Source organism: Penaeus vannamei, chromosome 12 (assembly GCF_042767895.1).
Source record: "Penaeus vannamei isolate JL-2024 chromosome 12, ASM4276789v1, whole genome shotgun sequence".
In the NCBI taxonomy this organism is placed as follows: Eukaryota; Metazoa; Arthropoda; class Malacostraca; order Decapoda; family Penaeidae; genus Penaeus; species Penaeus vannamei.
Genome location: NC_091560.1, coordinates 1,396,572 through 1,410,172, shown reverse-complemented (window position 1 = coordinate 1,410,172; position 13,601 = coordinate 1,396,572). Strand labels below are relative to the sequence as shown.

The window sequence follows — 13,601 nt, the reverse complement described above, 5'->3', positions numbered from 1 at the left end:
AGACCCTATACTTCTAAATGTGTTCCATGGTGGAATTCTGATTGCTCCAAAGCGCTCCGCTTAAAACGAGCAGCCTGGAACAGCTATCGCTACAAACGAGGCACCCCTCACCAGCTATCAGCCCTTATTTCCTTTAAAAGAGCATCTGCCCATCTTCGCCGTACAATTAAAGACAGCAAAACAAATAGCTGGCAAAATTATGTTTCCTCAATTACATCTTCTACATCTATTTCAGCTGTTTGGCGACGGATCCATAAACTATCAGGCAAACATCCCCCCCATCCTGCACCCGTCCTCCATATTCGAGATATTCTCATCTCTGAGCCTGTAGAAGTAGCTAATGAACTGGGCAACTATTTCAGCCAGGTCAGTAGTGGCTCTCACCTTTCCCCACACTTTTCTTCCATTAAAACCATCAAGGAGCGCACCCCTATTACCTTCACCCTATCCTCTGATGAGTCCTATAATGCCCCTTTTTCTTCTTCTGAACTCAACGCTGCATTACAGTCGTGCCGCAACACTCATGAAGGCCCTGATGGCATTCACTATCGTATGCTCCGACACCTCCCATCTTCCTCTCTATCCTTCCTTTTAACTATTTTCAACCACATATGGACGACAGGAAATTTTCCTTCTCATTGGCGAGATGCTCTCATCCTACCTTTCTTAAAACCCAATAAATCAGGTACCCTACCCCAAGATTACCGCCCCATAGCTCTAACTAGCTGCTTGTGTAAACTACTAGAACGAATGGTTAACTTCCGTTTAATGTGGTACCTAGAGTCTCATAATCTCCTTTCCCCTTCCCAGTTTGGTTTCCGACGTGCCCGAAGTACAGCAGACCCACTTGCCCATTTTGAGACATACATTACATCGGCATTTGCACGCCATGAATCCGTATTAGCCATTTTCTTTGATCTAGAAAAAGCATATGACACCACATGGCGATACCATATCCTCCAACAATTGTCCTCCCTAGGTTTACGTGGAAACATGGGTGTTTTCATTAAATCCTTCCTTTCTAAACGTACTTTCCAGGTCAAGATTGCCTCTTCCACTTCATCATCCTTTCCTCAATTCGAAGGAGTCCCACAAGGAAGTGTGCTTAGTACCACTTTATTCCTTCTTGCTGTAAATGACATAGTCTCAGTCCTACCACCAGGAGCCAGAGCATCACTATATGTTGATGACTTATCCATCTATGCATCTGGCACATCCATACCAGATCTCTGTCAATTCCTTCAGTCTGCAATAACATCAGTAACTTCTTGGGCCACCAACCATGGCTTTCGCTTCTCTACCTCTAAATCTTTCCCCATCCTTTTCTCTCGCTTACGTACGGTCCCCAAACCCCCACTCTTCTTATATAATGCTCCACTCCAATACCGGTCTTCTGGCAAATTCCTAGGCGTTATATTTGATTCCAAGTTGTCCTGGCGAGACCATATCTTGTATATCAAAGAAAAAGCTCAACGTCGCCTCCGAATCTTACAAACGCTTTCACATATCTCCTGGGGCTCAGATCGCAAAACTCTCCTCCATCTTCATGTTACTTTGATTCTCTCCACTCTAGATTATGGATGCCATATCTACTCCTCTGCCTCAACTTCTCTTCTTGCTCACCTTGATACAGTCCACCACAGCGGTCTCCGCTTAGCCCTAGGCGCCTTCCGCTCCTCTCCAGTTGAGAGCCTATATACTGAATCAGGCATGCCGTCCCTCTCTCGACGTCGAGCCCTTCTCTCTCTCCGATGCTATGCTCGATTTCACCAATTTTCCCTTACCAAACTAACTATTCCACAATCCTTACTTCATACCTTTACCTCTTCTCCACGTTTACCAACTCCTCTCCCCGTACGCATGGATACCCTCCTCTCCCATTCCCCCTTCCCTCATCTCCGACCTCTCCCACTGTCAGTCCATTCCATTCCTCCATGGCTTATACCTAACCCCTGTATTTGCTCCTCAGTTTTCCCTGACCCACCAAAATCAGATATTCCCCCCTCTATCCTTCTCGCTCATTTCCTTGACCATGTCTCCATTCATTCCTCCAGCATTCATGTTTACACTGACGGTTCCAAATCCATCTCAGGAGCTGGATTCGCAGTAACATTCCCAAATTGCACTTTCAAATACACCCTCCCTCCTGAATCTAGTGTCCTTACTACAGAACTATATGCACTCCTTTTTGCCTTAAGACGCATATATTCATCCACCTCTTCCTCTTTTACTATTTTTACTGACTCCCGTAATTCTTTAACCCTCATAAAGTCAATGCACTCGACCAATCCCCTTGTCTGTAAGATCCAGAACTGGTTGTTCTATCTATCCACACGTCACAAATCTGTCAGATTTTGCTGGGTACCCAGCCATGTTGGAATCCCTGGCAATGAACAGGCAGATACTCTTGCACGATATGCCGCAATGTCCTCATCACCTCAACAACGCTTCTCACATATTCCAGCTACAGATTACTACCCCCACTTTAAGACTTTCTTGTATACCCGATGGCAATCTTTTTGGTCAAGACTCCACAACAATAAATTACATACCGTAAAACCATCAATCTCCTCTTGGTCAGCTCCATTTCACAAGAACAGACGTTGGGAGACTGCCCTCGCACGATTACGTATTGGCCACACTCGCCTAACACATGCCTATCTGATGTCACGCTCAGACCCGCCCCTATGTCCTCTATGTAACATCCCTATTTCAGTCCCACACATTCTCTTGTCCTGTCCACGTTTTAATACAGCACGTGCCTCTGCTTTTCCACACCTATCCTCCCTTCACCGACCTCCCAACATATCAGACATCCTTACAGAATCTCACAGTTTCTGCCTCGACAACCTGTTCTCCTTCCTCAGACACATAAATATCCTTCACTTGATCTAACTCCCTTACCTAAACCACCATAATCTTTTCCCTCATCCTCAACCTCTCAACAATATTCTAGATAGTTGACACATTACAACTGTCACCTGACATCCCTCTTTACTATACTTTCCTATAGTGCTATATGACCTTAGATGTCTAGCACATTTATCTTAACCATTAACCATTAACCATTATATAGGCTGTATTTAGAACCTTATTTGTGAAGTATTAGAGCATTTCTGAAGTGGTAGAGAATGATGATGGAGGAAGTTTAAGAGTAGATAGAGAGGTAAAGGTATTCCAGTCTGTTCTGTCAAAGCACCAGCGAGGGAGATTTGGGACTGGGATATAGGATGTTAAAGAAAGAAGAATTGGGAAGTGATCACTACAGTGAAAATTGTTTGGGACAGACAAGTGGAAGTCTATATGGAGGATAGGAGAGCAAACAGAGAGATCTAGGCATGAAAAAGATTGAGTGCGTAGGTCGAAATGAGTGGGACTGTTGGAATTTAGGAGGATAAGGTCAGTTTTAGCTAGAAATTGTTCCAAGGAGCGACCCCTTGTATTGATAATAGAGTCACCCCAAAGAGTATGGCGACAGTTAAGGTCTCCAGCTATTAGGAAAGGTGGTTGAAGTTGGGAAAGTAAGGTCTCAAATTCTAAGAAGTAGAAGTCAATAGGGAGGGAAGGAGAGAAGTAGACTGAAATGATTGTGATCCAGCGGCGGAGGAAAATCCGGATAACTGTGCTAGGTATAGTGGTTTGTAAAGGAGGTATGATATATGGTGTTTTATGATGAACAAGTATGGAAGAAGCAAATATAGAATGAGGGAGTGACACAAAATGGTAGATGGAAATTGGTACTGGAGGATGTGTGAGGAAGGTTTCTTGGAGGCAGACGATAAATGGATTGTAAGAGGAGAGAAGATGGCGGAGGTCAAGGTCTGTGTGAGCGAAAGCCTCTAATGTTCCACTGCAGTAGAGCCATTGTGGATCATTCTACAACTATTATGGGTGGCAATGTATGTCTGAGAGGTAAGAGGAGAGGTATCGGGGGGTTGAGGTATGGGATCAAAGGATGGAGGTGGTAGTGTAGTATCAAGAGAAGGGGGGGTCAGGGGGAAAAGGTGAAGGTATAGAATCTGGAGGTTCATCGAAAAAGGTGGGATCTGGGGAAGGACATTGTGCTAGAAGGGATACACGTGTGCATCCAGGAGGGAGTGGTAGGGATAGTAGGGAAGGAAGGGTTTTTGGTTTAGGTACGGGTGGTGGAGTGGATAGGGTGTGTTGGGAAGGTGGGAGGAAGAGGGGTAGGGGGGATGTCAGGAGGGTGAGGATGGATTTCAGCAGTCACTGTGAATGCAGCTGGAATCTGGGTAGAGAAATTGATGGATGGTTGAGAGGGAGGAACTTTCTCTTGTGTTATACGTAGAAAGTGTCTTATGTCCTCAAGGGTTTCTGGGGGGGGGGGGGGGATTTGGTTAGAGAGGTTTGGGAAAAGAAGGATCTTTTATGGGGAGGTGAAGAGGAGATCGTTATCTGAGAATCTGAGGGTGTATGTGTGGGATGGGATCTGGTAGGAGAGGATGGGGTGGGGTGTTTGGGTTTTAATGGTTAATGGTTAAAAGCAAAATAAATGTGCTAGACATCTAAGGTCATATAGCACTATAGGAAGGTATAGTAAAGGGGGATGTCAGGTGATAGTTGGTATGCGTAACTATCGAGAGTAGTGTTGAAAGGTTGAAGTAGGGTAAGGGTTGATGAGGGAAAGGGTTATGGTGGTTTAGGTAAGGGAGTTAGATCAAATGAAGGATATTAAGGTGTTTTATGATGGATAAGTAAAGACAAGACATAAAGGGAGTGTGGGGAAGAGATAAAGTTGTAATTGGGAATTGGAATAGGAGGATGTGTGAGGAAAGTCTCTTGGAGGCAGATAATAGATGGATTATAAGAAGCAAGGAGATGACGTAGGTCTGGTCTGTGAGAACGGAAACTGCAAATATTCCAATGTAGGAGAGTTATCGGGGGGGGAAGGAGCTAGGGGGCGTAAAGGAGGGGTATCAGGAGGTAGGGAATCTGAGGAAGGGCACTGTTGTGACATGAGTGATTTCTGCGTGTATCCGGGAGAGAGTAGAAAGGATAGAGGGGATGGAGGGAGTGAGAATGTGCATATAGTTGGGAGTTGAAGGGGGTGGGTCGTGTTGGGAGGGAGTAGGAGGAAGTGGTGTGGGGGGAGTATTAGTGGTAGGAGGATGGATATCGGAAGGATGGATAGTTGGAGTTGAAGGGGCTGTGTTGTCTTGGGAGGGATTAGGAGGAAGGGGTGTAGGTGTACTATGAGTAAGAGGGGATGGATATTAGGAGGATGGGTATCGGGAGGATGGATATCAGTGGTGGACGGAATTGAGGGGGTTAGGTTGTGTTGAGAGGGATTAGGAGGAAGGGGTGCAGGGGGAATATAAGTAGGAGGGGTATGAATATCGGCAATCACTTCAAGTGTGCAAAAAGTATGAGTTATGGGATCTTGTGTCTCAAACATATAGCTTTGAATGTCATCCATAGTTTCTGCATTGGAGTTGGTTGGAGAGTTTTGTGGGACAAAGGTTTTTGGAGGCATTTTCAAAAGAGAAGTGTTGCCTGAGTAAGGAGCTATAGAAGGGATCACGAAAAATCGGTCCCATTTAGCTGGGCTAAATAGAGCATTTAAGATATCTGTAGGGAGAATGGGGTGCTTGATGAAGGTTGTGGGGGTAGAGTTGATGAATTTGAAGAAGTTGGGAGGGTAGGAATGTCTTCTGGAGATTGAGTCTCTGCTTGAGTGGGTAATGCACTAGTAGGTATTGAGGAGTGGGTAGTAGTTTCAATGTTCAGAGTCGTGGTCAAAGGAGAGCCTGGGGTGGGGCTATTTGATAAAGGGGCAAGCCTCATTGCCCCTAATAAGGGGATTACATCTTCATTACTGCTCATGGGGAACCTTGATTATATAAAGTGGTATAAATGGTCCACCGCCTTTCGGTTGATGGTAAGGGCTAGACAATTAAATCGGGAGTACCATGTCCATAGTTCCCGCAGGCCGTTCAAGACTGGCACAAGGTCAACCTTTCATCCTTTCAGCACGGCTCTTACACCTTAGGAAGTAGATAGTAGAAGGGGCTGGAGAAGGGACGGAAACAAAAAGCTGGAGGGGGAAAAGACCATGCAAAATTAGCATTGTACTGATTCAGCATCATATTCAGTGAGGCAACCAAGCAGGTCATTTTCACAGTCTGTCCAGTCCTTTTCATAGACTGAGGAGAGGGAAACAGTTCCAGTACATGTATTAAGGGAGGGGTGAGGTAGAACGGGTATAGGTTTGCCAGTGAGGTCAACAAGGGTAGATAGTGCTTTGAGTTGAGTGTCAGATGTAACTGATTAACCGTGAGCGATCAGGAAGACTATGGAAGAAAACTTAGCCAACTTGTTTTTGGAGGCATTGTTAAAAGAGTAGGGTGTTATCTGAATGAGGGGCTGTTGGTGGAACTATAAAGTATCGGTCCCATTTGGCTGGTTTAAACAGATAATTCAAAAAGCTTGAGGAAGGAGAAATTGTAGGGGGGCGAGAGCGGGAGGAGGAGGGAGTGGTGTGAGGTGGTTTTATTATGGAGGTGTGAGCGATATGGTTGAAGAGTTGTGATAAGGGAGGTTTGGGTATAATATGAAGATGATTGTTTAGGAAGTGGGATGGATGATGTTGGGAGTGAGGATGGCATATCTTCTAAGGGTTGAGTTAGTATCTGGGTAGATGATTCAGGATGGGTTAGGTTGGTAGTGTGTATAGAGGAAAGAGGTGTATTAGTAGTGTTCCAAGCCGTGGTCAAAGGGGAGTCAGGGGTCAATAAACTAGAGGATTTAGATTCAGAGAGGCTATTTGATAAAGGGGCAAGCCTCAATGCCCCTAATAAGGGTACAAAATCTTCATTACTGGCCATGGTAAGCCTGGTTTTATGTGGGGAAGGTAAAAAATGGTCCACCCCTCAGGGTCCCTGTAAGGGGTAAGGGCTAAATGATTTATCAAGGAATACCGTGCCCGTGACTCCCTGAGGCCGTTCATGACTGGCACGAGGTCAGCCTTTCATCCTTTCAACACAGCTCTTACATCTTAAAGAGTTTGATAGGGGAAGGGTTGGGGAAGATAAGACAAAGAAAGACGGAGAAAAGACCGTGCAAAATTAGTTGAGGCAAGGGCTGAGATCCAAGGAATGGGTAATCCCCTACATTGGGCCTCAGTCTTCATCTCCCAAGCCCTCCCACAACAACAACGAGCAAAGTACTGGGAGGGTGACTGACATAAAAGCCATCCTTTACTCCTTTCAGCATGGTTCTCTCAACTTAGGAATGGGACAAAAGGGGATGAAAAAGATATGGAAGAGGAAAGGAGGAGAAGAAAAGACCAAGCAAAATGAGTTGAGATGTGGGCTGAAATCCAAGGTTGGGGTAATGCCTATAAAGGGTTCCAGTCTCCATCTCCTAAGCCTGCTATGACAACAATTAGCATGATATTAGGAGGGAAAATAATACAAAATAAAGGCCCTTATAATCAATGATTGTCAAAGTATACTGGCAAGTGTACACCAAGAGTAATGTAAGGAGCCTTATTCCCTGTGAGGGTTATTCTTTTCTTGTCTTTATGCTAGGCTGTACAGATTTTCAATAGATTTGTTAGACAGGCACTGAAACTACTTCAGATTTTTAATGATAAATAATTAATAACTCTTTCAATTTAGCCTTTAATCATTACAAGTACTAATAAGAGAGTGCTAATGCCAAATACCTCATCTCACTACATAACTGATGTACATAAGTTCCAGGAAATTTTCCTTTGAAATATCCCTTTCAAAAAATGGTTTCACCATACTGTTCCACCAGACATCAAAATATCCAAAATGGTATGAATTCAAACTTTGCAGTTAGGATTTTAGGATAGCATCAAAGACATTTGTGGTTTAAACATATAAATGTAAAAAGTTTTTTTTCTTTTCTTTTACATTCTTCTGAGCATCTTCACATATGACCTTGAGTCAAAAGTAATGATAATTTCCTTAGCAATACACTCCTTGAGAATAATCACATTTCAAATAAACTGAAATATCCAAGGATACTTTCCTTTTATTAACTTCATATCTATCAACTTTATCTTGTAGCATTCAAAACAGAAAAATATATAATAGAGCCCTTCCATACCTATTTCATATCTGGTCATACATCAACAACATATTCAATCATTTACTTGAAAGAAATACATTGAAGACAATGTGTATTGAGAAAGAACTTGAATGTAAATATGAAAAATAAAATATCACAAAAAAAACAAGACAACCAACATCCTATATTCACAATGCATGTCAGGCCTATTGTCTCCTTTCCAAATAACACTGCCTAAAAATAACAGACATTGTGCATATGAGTTTCACTTATATTTATAAAAGGAATACGAAATTACTATCATGCTACAATTAGAAAAAATAGACCCATTGTATTCTCTTACAAAAGAGAAGGAAAGAAAGAATGAAAAAGACTACATTCATCAAAATTAAAAATGCAACCTATGCAAAGGAAAGATTACTCTTTCTTCTTTTCCTCTAATGCCCGAATCCTCTCAAGAATTGGTGGATGAGAGAGGTGCCAGGCCGAGAACAGGGGGTCGTATACTGGGAAGCCAAGGTTGTCTTCGTTCAGCTTGATAAGTGCTGATATCAAGTTGGTGGCATGGTTCAGCTCCTTTGCAAAAGCATCAGCCTGGAACTCATTGTGTCTGCTAAACATGGTCAGCAGGAACTGTAAAATCTGAAAAACACCAGTGGACTCTGTTGTGAATTTAAACAATTAAATATCTCAGACCAAAAACACAAACCTTTAAAATATTTCTTATTACTGGGGAACATATGATAATTGCAAAACATCTGAGAGCTTAAAATTGCATGTTTACATATGTAACTGTACAATGGGAAGTGACTATATGATAAATCATGGCGTTGATGCATAGTGATTCAAACACACTGAAACCTAAGGGTTGGCATATTCATACCTCATTGTACGGAGCAAAGACGAACTGCATCACAATGATGAGACCGATGAATGCAGGCTGACTATGGTGAAACCCAAATGCATTGTACAAAGGTGAATACTTGTACAAGGAACCAAACACAGAGAAAACCAGCAGCAAATTAACCTGAAAGATTATCATATATACCATTAAACAGGTCTTCTATGGCTAGATAAGTAAATAAATAAGAAATTTTTCTTCAAATTCCTAGTCAACATATGGCACTTTCTGTTCTAAATTTATGTTGGACTATGAAAAACCTAACTGCAGCAAAAGAAATATCAATTCAGTCTACATTCATATCATGAAAGAATACACAATTAGCCTATTTTGCAGACTTGTTCAAATAACCTATTACAAACGAGTCTAGATACATAAAATCAATCCCCTTATCTGATGTTCCTCAATTACCAAATGAACCACAGTAATGTTCTTGACATTCTTCAGTTCCCAAATTCAACAAGATTATATTTACCTGAGAAATAATGATCCCCTTCAATACATGATTGAGTTTCCAGTGACCCAACTCGTGTCCCAATACAGCAAGCACCTCATCTGTATTACAACCAGTTTTTTTCTTTTCCTTGTTTTCAGTTTCTTTCTCTTCTTTCTCACCTTCCTTTTCATTCAGTGGTGTGTACTCTTCTAGCAATGTATCATACAAAACAATGCGCTTATTCTTGAAGAAGCCGTAGAAGTAAGCATTGCTGTGGGCTGATCTCTTTGATCCTGGAGAAAAATATATACAAGGTGTAAATACTGCATATGAAAAGAAAAGCATTATGCTTAAAAAGGGAAAGGAGGATGAAACAGCATTAGCAGGGAAAAATAAAGCAAGACATATTAAGAAGAGATAAGATAAGATAAGATAAGGAAAAAAAAGGAATATAACACATAATATTGTCCAAGCACCTACATTGTTTCTGCCCAGGAATTTCATTATATCTCAACAACTTTGTTCAAGAAAAATAGTCGCCTCCTACTGCTGAAGGATCTGGTTGCGTCACAGAAATTATGATGCCAAGAATAAAGGGAGTGAGTTACGTAAATAGCTAACTATCCAGGCAAGCGGTGCGTTGGCAGGGTGCATGCGAACAACCATAAGCGGTGAAAAGACTGTCTCCCTTTTGTAAACTTATTTTCTGTAAACTTTTTTCTAGCCTTTTTGCCATTTTCTAATGGCCATATTTGTATTTTGATTTACTTTATCCAGATGGTAATAGCTTATTTCCCTTGCATAAACTCAATGTAGTAAATAACTCAATGCAATGGAGGGGGGAAAAAAAAGTATGGAACATTTGGTCTTCTTTGTCATATATCTAATTTTTTTGTAATTTTCAATTTTCCCTAATACAACCTGTGGTCACAGTGGGCAGGAATATGGTGTGCAGTATGGAAATCGCATCTCCCAAGAGCTGAAGCACTTCCAGTCACAGCTTAAGCACCTTACATTCCACATTCGTTTATTGATGGGAATACTGCTAAAGCCCCCTTCTAAGCGGCAAGTTAGTCAAATGACACTCCAAGAGGTTTGTGCACTTGTGACAAGTCTTTTCCATCAACCTGGCTTTCACGGCATGTTTGAGTCATTTGGCTGACGACCGAACATTCATGTCATCTAGCCTTTGATCCTGATTTTTTCCGGACTGGCCCGCGCACCGATTTTGAAGCCGCCCGGTAACGAAGCACTTGTCAAGTCAACAAAGTGTAACCAATTTTCACAAGTCAAAAGTAAAGTCAACAATGCATGTACTCAGCACAAACTGGTTTAACCTGGATATTTAGCCCTGCTGTCCATCCACCTTATATTAATCCTCCATCTTCAAAAAGAAGAAAACATACACACACACACACACACACACACACACACACACACACACACACACACACACACACACACACACAAAAAAAAAAAAAAAAAAAAAAGAAAAAAAAAAAAAAAAAAAAAAAAAAAAAAACACAGACACACATTAAAAATTCATCCACATACCTTCGACAACATATAACTTTGTGAGGGGGAATTCAATCTGTGCTGCTAGCTCCTCTATCCTTGACTTAAGCTCCCCCTCTGGCAGAGGTTCGTACTTGTCAAAGAGTGGCGCAATGTAGTCAGGGTAGACGGTCATGAAGAACATCACAACGACCATTGTGAATCCCCAAAGGTAGACAAAGAAGTAATCCCCACCAGCCTGTAATCATGAAAAAAGTGAATACAAAAGAAATAATAAGTTCAAATAAAAATTTATGTTTGTCATAAATAAATATATAAATATATGACTACCCTTTGTCTAAAAAAGAAAGAATGCCTTTTGTTTAGCCATGTCATCATTCCCTACTCTATCTCTCTCTCTCTTTTTGTTTCTATAGGGCTAGTATTGTGTAATAATTATCAATAAACTCCATCAACCATGTAATGAAATTGTGTAGTTTGTACAGATATTGAAGGAACAAGTAGCAATTAGGGTTAAAATTTTGTTGTTATGGACCCCACAATTGTAGTATAAAGGGCTTTCCTACCTCTCAGTCTACTAATAACACAGTAGAATGCACTAGACTCAAATGCACAAATGCATTTCACAACTGGTGACCAATCTATTTGCTGAATGATACACCTATGTAAATCTGATGTCAAAAGTTTTGCAGTTTGTATTCAATACTATACATTATATACCTTCAGCTGAAACAAAGCAGGGAAGAAAGAAAAGAAAGAAAGGAATAAAGAATGAAAAAGAAAGAAAGAAAGAAAAGAAAGAGAAAAAGACAGAAAAAAGAAAGAAAGAAAGAAAAAGAAAGAAAGAATTGTAGTAGAATATAATTTCCTAAATAAAAGAATTTGCTGTGTTCAATATCTTATCTCTAAAAAATAAGAGATCAAATAATAATAATAATAATAATAATAATAATAATAATAATAATAATAATTATTATTATTATTATTATTATTATAATAATAATAATAATAATAATAATTATTATTATTATCTTCAATCTACTATACTTACCTTAATAATATATACAAGACCAGCTACAACTGGTGAGGCAATCACTTGGGAAACAACAAATTTCTTGAATTTATCCTTTATGAAAAATCCAGGAGTCTGTTTGTTGAAACCGTGCTTCTGTTCTACCTTGAAAGTATAGTATGCAGACCAGGGAAGGGAGAGGATGTTGTTCAGCAGGGAACCAATACACACAAAAGCCACAGTCTGGGGGATCTCAGCCTCAGGACTGAAGCCAAGCCATTGAATAAACTGGCCAGATGCTGCCCACAGTGCAGGAAATCCTCCATACACCATGATGCCCTAGGGGAAAAGAAGAATATCTTGTGTACATCTAAAGTGTAATACATAAATTTGTGTGTTGGATGTGCAACTGACCCTGGTAAAAAGCACATATGACCTACAGATCTAATATGATTGTCTGCTATGGGAGCTGCAGGCAGGTACATTTTATAATGAAATTAAAATGGGACACTTTGAGGAGGAGGAGGAGGAGGAGGAGGAGGAGGAGGAGGAGGAGGAGGAGGAGGAGGAGGAGGAGGAGGAGGAGGAGGAGGAAAAAAAAAAAAAAAAAAAAAAAAATCAGTCCTGAAAATGCTACTTTCACTGGCTTCCTATCCTACTATGCAACTGTGGCATTCCAGTTGCAGCAGTGTCAAGGTATGATCTATGAATGGACTAAGCATTTTGAAGACAATAAAGAAAAAAAGTAGAGATTAGCTTTGATTCTGCTGTTATGCAATGGGTGGTGAAACAGAACACAAAACGAAAAAACTGCAGCAATACTTACTGTACTCAGTATCTGGTTGAAAGCTCCCTCCACCAAACCGAACTTGCTTTTGTCCAAGCTGTAAGCTCTTGCCTTATCATATGTCTCTCTCTCCATGATATTCTTCAGTTCTTTTGGTGGAATGACATTTTCTTTGTACACACGGCGCTGAAAAATTTAGGTCTTAAAACAAAAACACTACTTTATATAACACATCAATGCACATATAATATGGGTATTTTAGCATTACAAAATCTAAAAACTGCATGGTAATATCTAAAGGGGTGGGGGGTGATCTGAATAGTTATTCACTAATTAACCTCTTCAATCCAGGTAACATGACCATCATGTCATGAAGAAATTTGCCTTGAGGGCCGGGTGCTGTGAACTTGTCCTCACGGACTGGGTGACAAAAATTTGCTGTCATGAACAAAGGCCAGGGTGACGAAAAAGGCTCACCATGAGTGCACAAACCTTTTGGAGGATGATTTGACGGATTTGGCATTTAGAAAGGGGCTTTCGCATCATTTTTATTGATAAATGAGTGTGGAATGTAATGTCTGTATGCCATGAGTGGAAGAGTGTTGGCTCTAGGGAGGACACCATTTCCATGCTCGGTATCGTATTCCTGGCTCTGGTGACTGATGGCACAGGTTGTATTACAAAACATTTAACATTACAAAATATAAAATATATAACAAATAATTTTTTCTTACATACATACATAAGTTATTTACTACACATAGAGATGATATGGAGTCTGTACAAGGAAAAAAGACATTTGCTTATTGGAAAGTGGCAAAAAAGTTTTAAATATTTATGCAAAATAACTTTACAAAGAGGAGGGATAGATTCTTGTCACCGCAACAAGTGT

At 40.8% G+C, this 13,601-nt stretch overlaps 1 protein-coding gene across 1 annotated transcript in view; it reads right to left on the bottom strand.

The window, feature by feature from the left end:
• Positions 1-7,629: 7,629 nt before the first annotated feature.
• Positions 7,630-13,601, bottom strand: part of LOC113815566 (CAAX prenyl protease 1 homolog) — an 8,890-nt gene continuing 2,918 nt past the window's right edge. Inside the window, exons 2-7 of the mRNA XM_027367626.2 lie at positions 12,749-12,895; positions 11,962-12,261; positions 10,950-11,148; positions 9,435-9,688; positions 8,942-9,085; positions 7,630-8,700 (exon numbers count right to left, since the gene is read on the bottom strand). Coding sequence (XP_027223427.1) covers positions 8,476-8,700; positions 8,942-9,085; positions 9,435-9,688; positions 10,950-11,148; positions 11,962-12,261; positions 12,749-12,895 — 1,269 coding nt within the window. The 3' untranslated portion in view covers positions 7,630-8,475. The remainder of the gene's footprint in view (positions 8,701-8,941; positions 9,086-9,434; positions 9,689-10,949; positions 11,149-11,961; positions 12,262-12,748; positions 12,896-13,601) is intronic.